Source organism: Rhinopithecus bieti, unplaced genomic scaffold (assembly GCF_001698545.2).
Source record: "Rhinopithecus bieti isolate Rb0 unplaced genomic scaffold, ASM169854v2 scaffold_14876, whole genome shotgun sequence".
In the NCBI taxonomy this organism is placed as follows: Eukaryota; Metazoa; Chordata; class Mammalia; order Primates; family Cercopithecidae; genus Rhinopithecus; species Rhinopithecus bieti.
In genome coordinates this window covers 371711-382329 of record NW_016807955.1, presented here as the reverse complement: position 1 = coordinate 382329, position 10619 = coordinate 371711, and the positions used below count along the sequence as shown (strand labels likewise).

The 10619-nt window shown below is 39.6% G+C and overlaps 1 protein-coding gene across 1 annotated transcript in view; it reads left to right on the top strand.

Moving 5' to 3' along the window:
- The window catches only part of MIS18BP1 (MIS18 binding protein 1), a 49723-nt gene that overhangs the window by 6245 nt on the left and 32859 nt on the right, over nucleotides 1–10619 (top strand). Inside the window, 4 exon segments of the mRNA XM_017884193.1 lie at nucleotides 895–1164; nucleotides 1166–1527; nucleotides 5762–5875; nucleotides 6109–6590. Of these exon segments, the coding sequence (XP_017739682.1) occupies nucleotides 986–1164; nucleotides 1166–1527; nucleotides 5762–5875; nucleotides 6109–6590 (1137 nt within the window). The 5' untranslated portion in view covers nucleotides 895–985.

Sequence of the window (10619 nt, the reverse complement as noted above, 5' to 3'; positions counted from 1 at the left end):
TTTTTTGAGACGGAGTCTGGCTCTGTCTCCCAGGCTGGAGTGCAGTGGCCGGATCTCAGCTCACTGCAAGCTCCGCCTTCCGGGTTTACACCATTCTCCTGCCTCAGCCTCCGGAGTAGCTGGGACCACAGGCGCCCACCACCTCTCCCGGCTAGTTTTTTGTATTTTTAGTAGAGACGGGGTTTCACTGTGTTAGCCAGGATGGTCTCCATCTCCTGACCTCGTGATCCACCCGTCTCGGCCTCCTAAAGTGCTGGGATTACAGGCTTGAGCCACCGCGCCTGGCCAAATGAAAATAATTTACCATTTATTTGAGGATTTTTCAGCTAAGACCTTAAAATGTAAATGCTCTAGAGCATAAAAAATCGGGATTGGGTATTATTAAATAATTGAATAGTTTTTTTTTAGCTTTTATTAGACTAGATCATTGTAGTTGCTGCCTTAAAATATAACTGCCTAAAGGGAAAAATTATATTTGTGGAACTTTATCTTTTGTAATCTAATGTATTGCCATTTGCATGCATCTTTTATTTCATTTTGTTTTGTTTTATTTTATTTTATTTTGAGACGAGGTCTTGCTCTGTCACCCGGGCTGCAGTGCAGTGGCACAATCATGACTCCCTGCAGCCATGACCTCCCAGGCTCAAGTGATCCTCCCTGCTCAGCCTCCCAAGTAGCTAGTACTACAAATGTGTACACCATCACACCCAGCTCTTTTGTTAAGGAGACTTTAATAAAAATAAAATTTTAGTCTGATTTGTGAGCTATAGATTATCTAGTATTGTTATGAACCAGTTAAACATTTTAATTAGTATAATGTTGTGGAAAGCAAATAAACTTTAAACATTTTCTGCACCAAAGCATGATAAAGGCTGATTTTACATTGAACTACAGGTTTCTGTGGATCGCTTCTGAAGTTCTATATGAAAATTGTGCTTAAGTGAATTTTCTGTTAGAAGAACTTGGTTGCTACTGCCTTGTCAAGATGATTGCAACACCTTTGAAACATTCAAGAATTTACTTACCTCCAGAGACATCTTCTCAAAGGAGAAATCTGCCCATGGATGCAATATTTTTTGACAGCATTCCTTCAGGCACACTTACTCCTGTAAAAGATTTGGTGAAATATCAGAACTCCTCTTTAAAATCGAATGACCATAAAAGAATCAGTTCCTAAAATGACCACTTCTAACAATAAAAATATATTTCAATCAACTATGCTAACAGAGGCTACTACCTCTAACAGTTCTCTTGATATCAGTGCTATAAAGCCCAACAAGGATGGATTAAAAAATAAAGCAAACTATGAATCACCGGGAAAAATATTTCAAAGAATGAAAGAAAAAGTACTGCGTGACAAGCAAGAACAGCCACCAAGAAACAGTAGTTTGTTGGAACCACAGAAAAGTAGAAATAATGAAACCTTCACTCCTAACAGAGTTGAAAAAAAAAAATTGCAGCATACCTATCTATGTGAAGAAAAGGAAAACAACAAATCATTCCAGTCAGATAACAGTTCACTAAGAGGTTAGTTTTATGTGTTAGCTAAAAAGCTGTAATGTCTTAAGTGTTTAATGTTTCAGACACTGTTTTTGGTACTCAGAATATAGCAGTGAACAAAATGGACAAAAATCCTTGCCCTTGTGTAGCTCACATGCACGTTGTGGGAAGACATAATTAACATATTAAATAAGTAATTTTTATGGCATAGTAGAAGAGGAAAAGTGGAAAGAGAAAAAGCAGAATTGGGATAATGGGAAGAGTTGGAGGGGTATGTAATTTTCAGTGGGGTGGTCAGAGTAAGCTTCAATAATTTGAATTTGGGAATTTGAGCCCACAAAATTGAATGTGATGATAGATACGTGTATCTTGAGGAATGGGGAAAGATGATCTAGGCACCTGTTACAAATGCCTTGAAATCAGGCTGGGCGCAGTGGCTCAAGCCTGTAATCCCAGCACTTTGGGAGGCCGAGATGGGCGGATCACAAGGTCAGGAGATCGAGACCATCCTGGCTAACCCGGTGAAACCCCGTCTCTACTAAAAAATACAAAAAACTAGCCGGGCGAGGTGGTGGGCGCCTGTAGTCCCAGCTACTCGGGAGGCTGAGGCAGAAGAATGGCGTAAACCCGAAAGGCGGAGCTTGCAGTGAGCCGAGATCCACTGCACTCCAGTTTGGGCGACAAAGCGAGACTCCGTCTCTAAAAAAAAAAAACAAACAAATGCCTTGAAATCGCATTCCTGACATGTTGAAGGACAGCTATAAAGTTAGTGTGTCATGGAGTGAGTAGATAGAGCTCAGGAGGAAGGGATAAATAAGAGTGGGTCAGATAATATAAGGGCTTTATAGGTAAATGTAAGAGTTTTGGCTTTTACTGTGAGCAGAGTAAGCCATTGGAGGGTTTTGAGCATGTGAATGTACAATGACTTATGTTTTTAAAATATCATTCTGGCTGTTCTGAAATAGAGTTACTGCAGTAAGTCAGATGACAGCCAGTGTTGGCTTGGTTCAGGTGTTAGTAGTGCAGATAGTAAATGTACAGATAGTACATGGCTGGACTCTGGCTGTGTTTTGAAGGTAGAGCCGATAGGATTAGCTCATAGATTGGGTGTAGAATGTAAAATAAAAAGATATAAAGGATAGCTCTAGGGTGTTTTTTTGTTTTATGTTTTTGGTTGTGGCCTAAGCAACCAGGAGGATGATTTAATTGAGGGAGGAATGGAGTATGGGCTCATTAATATTTTGTTATGTTAATTTTTGATAATCTCTATTAAAAATCTAAACTTAGGTATTAGGGTGTTGGAAAAAACTAGTTGGAATTTAGGGAATTGATCAAGGTGAGAAAAGTACATTGGGGCATCATTAGCACCTAAATGGTGTTTTAAAAGCAATGAGATTAGATGAGGTCATCAAGGAGTAAGTGTAGAAAGAGAAAACATTCAAGATCTGGGTCCTGGGGTACTCCAGCATTTGGAAGGTAGAAGAAAGAGTAGAAAGGCCGGCCGGGTACCGTGGCTCACACCCATAATCCCATCACTTTGGGAGGCTGAGGCAGGAGAATCACCTGAGGTCGGGGGTTCAAGACCAGCCAGACCAACACGGAGAAACCCCATCTTTACTAAAAATACAAAATTAGCCAGACATGGTGGCACATGCCTGTAATCCCAGCTACTCAGGAGGCCGAGGCAGGAGAATCGCTTGAACCCGGGAAGCGGAGGTTGTGGTGAGCTGAGATCATGCCATTGCACTCCAGCCGGGGCAACGAGCAAAACTCCAGCTCAAAAAAAAAGGTAAAAAGAAAAGAGTAGAAAGGCCACTGAGAAGATGGTGAGGAAGAAGGAAAACCAGGAAGGTGATACTGTGAAAGCCAAGAGGATGAAGTACTTTAAGGTGGGAGTTGACAGCTGTCTGATGCTCCTAATTGGTCAAGTAGGCTGAGATTCTGCTGTTCGATTTAGCAATGTGAAGGTCATTGGTGACTTTGATGGAGGGCGGCTGTGGTGGAATGATAGCAGTGAAAACATTACGTGAAAGGGTTCAAGAGAGAATGTGACAAGAGGAATTGGCAATAGTGAACATAAACAGCCTTTTTTTTTGAGGGTTGCAAAGAAATAATGGCAAGTGTAGTTTAAGGTTTTATAATTTTTAGTACTTGGTGAAATGCAGCATTTTTATATGCTGTTGGGAATAATGAAGTAGGAAGAAAAAAAATTGAAATTGCTAGTATGATGCCCTTCAGTAGTTGAGGAAATATAATCCAATGCATCATGAGAGGTTTGATCAGAACACAGACAGACCAATTGTTAACAGAAAAAGACATTTACACAGATGTTGGTGGGTTTTTATTGTATGACTTCACAAATAATCTGAAATAAGAAGTAAACTTCCTCAGCTGAAGTTTGAGGAGGTAGAGGTTTGAATAGTTTGGGAGAGGCCTAAATTTGATTTCCTGGGTAACGCAGAAGATCTGTTTAAGATTTGTGGACGTGAATTGAAAATGGAACCAGTAAATATGGCTGTGAGTTTTCCTTAGCCCTGTTTAGGTGCTAAGGTGCTGGTGTAGAATAGGGAGGGAGCTGGATTTAACTGGGTTGTAATTTTGCCAAATAGAATGAAGTGACAGAAGGACAAAGGAGGGTGTGTGTGAAGGAGTCATGATGAAATTTAAGCTGATTAATGAGGGCAAAGGATCTGAAGGAGATGAGGGATTGTGAAGTGTACATTTTGTTTGGATAATCACTGGATTTGAGAGAATGATCTGGAAAGATGACACTACAACAATTGAAATTGAGATTTTAATGAGTTTCAGTCATTGATAATGAAAGATATTTTACTTGTATTATCTCTTTTAATCCTTTCAACAAACACTATGGGTAGATACCCATTAGTGGTCTATAAATGGGGATTATAAAGAGAGTAAGTCTGCTTGCTCTATGTCTCATAGGTAACAAGTGATAAGTTGATAATTGAGTATAGGTATCTCTTAGCAAGCCCGTGCTCTAAACCACTACACAGTAGATTGTGGGTATACTGTTGCATTTCCAAGACAGTGACATATTCTAACACAGAGTTTTCTAAGGGAAATTGGGGGTAGAGGTAGGGAGACTCACAGTCATCTATTTCTCATATAGCCTGGGAGAAAAGGAAGAAGCAAATGAAATAACGTATATTAAAGTGTTCAAATATAATAAGGTAGCATTTGAGAGTAAGAAATACCTGAGTATTTTGAGAATCTGGTGACCCTTTCCCCCAGATAATATAAACACAAATACAAATACAAATTTTGTATATAGTTTTAGAAACCTTTTAGAGAGTCTGCATGAACCTGGGACTCCCACATAAGTGGATAAATATAACTTGTTGCATTTGATTGAATTACTACTGAATTGCCTTGCCATTTCCAGTAGAATGAGTTAAAGATATAGAAACTTACTGTTTCTTTTTGTGACACGTTGTTATAATGAAATCTTTATGTTAAGATTTCTGAGACCAAAGTGCCATACTTATTAAAACATAGTCACTACCAGTCTTTTCAAGTATAAGATTTAAAATTAAACATATACGATAATTCTTCTCAGGCTCAAATTTTAAGTCTATTATCATCCCCTTTTTGTGTGAAAGAAACTACATTCCAGAAACATTAAACTTTAAAGATCTAGGAGGTAAAGCAGAATAAAATGTAAGCAGTGCTATTAGTTCTTATTTGTCTAGTTGAGAAACCTACAACTTGTGAGCATTTGAAGACCTACTAAAAATTGTCTAAAGGATATAAATTATGGCTGAGTCTGCTGTTGCGTCTCAACATTTTAATTTTTAAGGAGTAAGTTACAACTCTTCGACTGTGTTTCATACTTTAGAAATTCACAGCAACCAGAAACAGAATCGGAATTTTCAAGACTGGGTGAAACTTTATATTGTAATCTTAACATATACATATCCAATTTGTGGCAGCACCAGAGTTCCAGATCTCTAGGTTTCTAAGTCTAATACTTTTGTCTAGAGCTGGTGGGTTGTGTCTTGGAGAAGGTTTTAAAAAATTCTTCCTCACCGTAATGTTGGTATAGAGAATGGGGTAAAGGTATTAGAAGATAATACAGCCAAAAATATAAAAATATATGTAACTATCATATATTGTGAAAGTACTATAATGGTCTGATCATTACTAAATCTAAGTGTCTTTATTTCAAGAATTTTAAAATATGTTTTTTTCTTAGTGACTAATACAATTCAACTTCTTCTTTCTTTAAAAAATAAAACCTTAGCCTCGGTCCAAGGAGTTCCTCTAGAATCATCAAATAATGATATTTTCCTCCCAGTCAAACAAAAGATTCAGTGCCAGCAGGAAAAGAAAGCACCACTGCACAATTTAACTTACGGTAAACTATTTTGGTTTGTTTTAGTTCGTTACTTAAATATATAGTTAAATGTTCTAGGTAATTATTTTCCTTGTGTGGGCATTAAACTTTGGCTGTGGACAAAAGCTTGAATCGTAGAAGAGACACTCAGAGAAAGACTGGGCAGGAGGGTGGAACATTCCTAACCTAATTTATCTCTTAGTTTCCTATGATCCTTATATAATTTGTTTTGTTTTGTTTTGTATGTTTTGCAGAACTTCCAACTCGGAACCAAGAACAGGAAAATTTTTTGGCTACAGAAGCCCCAAGCAAGATATTAACTAGAGCTCAGTTGGCTAAACAAATTCTTCACTCAAAGGAGAATGTAGTTGCAACCACTGGGTCCAAAAAGGACATGTTTGTTTTAGAAGGCATTGATTCTGCTGATGAACAATTTCAAAATACTAATGCTGAGACTCTCAGTACTAATTGTGTTCCTATTAAAAATGGCAGTCTGTTAATGGTTTCTGATAGTGAGAGGACAACAGAAGGGACTTCACAACAGGAAGTTAAGGAAGGAAATGACAAAACAGTGCCTGGGGAGACAGGTCTTCCAGGTTGCACGAAAGATACATGTAAAATTGTACTTGCAACACCAAGACTTCATATAACAATACCTCGGAGGTCAAAAAGAAATGTTTCAAAGCTGTCTCCAAGGATATTTCAAACTGTTACAAATGGAGTTAAGAAAAATCAGGTGGGAAAACTTTTAAGACAGATATTGATTTCTATTTTTACCCCATTCTTCAAGAGCTTGAGCTTTTAATGTTCTCTCATTTTTTTTTCTAGCTAGGATTTGAACCTGTATGCTTCATTATTAACAGTGTCTTCATTATCATGTTTTATTATTTACTGCAGTGACAGTGTGACGTAGTGAAAAGAACAGTGAGTTGAATGTAAGAAGAGCCACGTGTTAAGTCTTATCTTGCTCTATTACTAATTGTGTAATCTTCAATAATTTACCTGTTCCCTTTGGTGATGAACATTGAATTCATTCCTACTCTTTTTTTCTGATACGGTACTATTAAAATAGTTAGATCAATTAAGATAGAAAGGAACTGTAGCATCTGAAGATTTGAGAATTTTTCCTAAATAGAGTAATCAATAAAAGACTACAGAGCATCGAACTGTTACGTTAGGACAAATTCTCTGAAGGAAGTGGAATGGAAATACAAGCTTAAGGAGGAAGATGCAGTGTAAAATTTCCAATTGTTAAAGGTTTGCCCATTATTTATTTATTTATTTTTGAGCAAGAGTCTTCTTCTGTCACCCAGGCTAGAGCACAATGGCACGATCTTGGCTGACTGCAACCTCCACTTCCTGGGTTCAAGCGATCTCCTACCTCACCCTCCTGAGTAGCTGGGATTACAGGCACCTGCCACCATGCCCAGCTAATTTTTGTGTTTTTGTAGAGGCGGGGTTTCACCGTGCTGGCCAAGCTGGTCTCTAACTCCTGACCTCAAGTGGTCCTCCCGCCTTGGCCTCCCAAAGTGCCAGGATTAGAAGCATGAGCCATGACGTCCAGCCATTAATTCTTAAATGTATGATGTTGGTTATCAAATTGAGATGGTGTATAAATTCCATCTAAATTTTAATTAATAATTTTTTAGATGAGGCCTTACTCTGTTGCCCAGGCTGGCCTCTTGGGTTCAAGCAGTCCTCCCACTTAAGCCTCCCTTGTGGCCATCTAAATTTTAAAGAGTGACATACCAGTTATGGTTTTATATCTCAATATATTCACTAGAAATCCCATTATTTGAAAATATGTAAACTTTATTTATTTATTTATTTATTTATTTAATTTATTTATTTTGGAGTCTCACTCTGTCTCCCAGGCTGGAGTGCGGTGGCGCAATCTCAGCTCACTGCAACCTCCGCCTTCTAGGTTCGTGCAAATCTCCTGCCTCAGCCTCCTGAGTAGCCGGGACTACAGGCGCATGCTTCCATGCCCGGCTAAATGGTTTTTTTTTTTTTTTTTTGTATTTTAGTAGAGACGGGGTTTCACCATGTTGCCCAGGCTGGTCTGAACTGAACTCAGGCAATCTGCCTGCCTCAGCCTCCCAAAGTGCTAGGATTACAGGTGTGAATCACCATGCCTGGTCTGAAAATATTTAAAACTTTTAATGAGAAGTTTTAGATGTTGAGTTAAAAACGTGAGATGGGTTAAGCAAAAAAGTTTGAAGACAAACTGTTCTAAGAGGGCCCACAGTACTAATTTAATCATCTCTGTAGTGCTGTTTATCTCAGTTACCACAAGAAGTCCAAGCTTCCCAAAACTCTTATCCCTATTTAATTCTGTACATCCACTAATTCTGTCTCAACTTCTCACTCATACCTAACTCTCCATACCTTACGTTGTGTCCTTTTGAACTCCAGTTATGTCATCAGCAAAATGTTTTACTGCCAATCTTCTATGAAGATTCCTTACCCTGCTCTAACTAAAATGTGGCTTCTACAAACAACCCACTCAAGTGGTGGCTCCTTTTTCTCTCATATCCCACATTCCATTGGACCTAGAGATGACATAAGGTATATCTCTCTTGCTCCTCATTGCTACTTCAGGCAGTTTTTTCTTCCTTCTCTCTAAAGCTTCTTTGAAGCACATGCCGTAAGACTTTACCAGTTGTATTCATCTGTAACACAACCTCCTAGTCATGACCTTGCATTTCTAAGTATTTGACACCTGTTAGTTTTCCCTCTACTACTTCTGTCATAATCTCTGGTTACAGCTACACTCATTTAGATGATCCATCCGACCATCTTTTTTTGATAGTCAGTGACCTTTCTCCTACCTTTGTCCTCTACCGTATACATCCCCATGGCTTCTCATTACCAAATAAACATGCACTGAATTTTTCAAACATGCCACTCTCTCACTGCCAACTCCTGTAGTTGAGATCATTCCCCTCTAGTACTGTTCCCCTACCCTTCACCGTCAATACTCTGACCCCTCTAAGACAGCGTTCATCCATCAACTCCCACGTCCTCATTTCGCTAGTCCATCACTATAACCATTAGAGGTTTTAAGTCTCAACTCTCTTTTTTCCCTGTTTGTCCTCCTCTGGCTAAATGCTAGCCCTGGTTAAGTTTAACTGTACATTCCTGTACCTGACAGCTGAAAGTGGCTGGAGCAAAACACAATCATATTGGCTTATCTCATTTTAAATTTGACAACAAACCTTAAATGGGCTGTCAGTATTGCCCCATTAGTCCTGGTACATTTCACTTGTCAATCTACTCTCTGACTTTCCTGGAAGAGTAACTCACCTTTTCTCTCCTAAAACCTCCAGATCTTCTCACTCCCATTTCGCTGAGAACTTCATAATAATCCCATCAGAAAATCTACCTGCTGCTGTTTTCACATACTCTGCTTTTTCCCTCCTATTAAAATGGATGAACAATTTATGCTCCTTTTCAGGGCCCATTCATTTCCTTTTACCTTAGGTGGTAAGGACATTGCCCTTTCAATTGCCCCCTCAATTTTTTTTTCCTGGATTATTCTCATTAACATATAAACATGTTGAAACATAGCCTGCATTTTTTAAAAACATGAAAAGACCCATCTTTCCTTTATCCCCTGTCCAACTCCAACTGCTACACTATTTTTTGTTTCCCTTTATATAACAAGACATTTTGAAAGAGGTCTGTGGTTTTAAGTTCTCCATTCCCCCTTGAACAGGTTTCACCTTAGACTATTCATAAAATATCCACTATTTTATGAATATTGCACTTTCCAAGTACAGCAGTCATCTCCATAACACCAAATCCAGTGACAGATTCTTATTTCTTTTTTTTTTTTTGAGACAGAGTCTTGCTCTTGTCACCCAGGCTGGAGTGCAGTGGTGCGATCTTGGGTCACTATAACTTCTGCCTGCTGGGTTCAAGCAATTCTGCCTCAGCCTCTGGAGTAGCTGGGATTAGAGGCACTCGCCACACCACATCCTGCTAATTTCTCTTTATAGTAGAGACGGGTTTTCACCATGTTGGCCAGGCTGGTCTCGAACTCCTGACCTCACGTGATCCGCCTGCATCAGTTTCCCAAAGTGTTAATGATTACAGGCATCTTATTATGTCTTTTTTTTTTTTTTTTTTTTGAGATGGAGTCTTGCTCTGTTGCCAGGCTAGAGTGCGGTGGCATGATGTTGGCTCACTGCAACCTCTGTCTCCAGGGTTCAAGTGATTCTCCTGCCTCAGCCTCCCGAGTAGCTGGGACTACAGGCACGCGCCACCACACCCAGCTAATTTCTTGTATTTTTAGTAGAGACGAGGTTTCACCATGTTGGTCAGGATGATCTCGATCTCCTGACCTCGTGATGTGCCCACCTTGGCTCCCAAAATGTCTTTTTTTTTTTTTTTTTTTGAAATGGAGTCTTGCTCTGTTGCCCAGACTGGAGTGCATTGGTGCAATCTCAGCTGACTGCAGCCTCCACCTCCCGGTTTCAAGTGATTCTCCTGCCTCAGCCTCCCAAGTAGCTGGGATTACAGGTGCTTGCCACCAAGCCCAGCTACTTTTTGTATTTTCGGTAGAGAGGGGGTTTCACCATGTTGGCCAGGCTGGTCTCAAACTCCTGACCTCAGGTAATCCACCTGCCTCGGCCTCCCAAAGTGTTGGGATTACAGGCATGAGCCACCACGCCTGGCCCCAAAATGTCTTTCTAAAGAAGTGTTACGGCCGGGCGCGGTGGCTCAAGCCTGTAATCCCAGCACTTTGGGAGGCCGAGGCGGG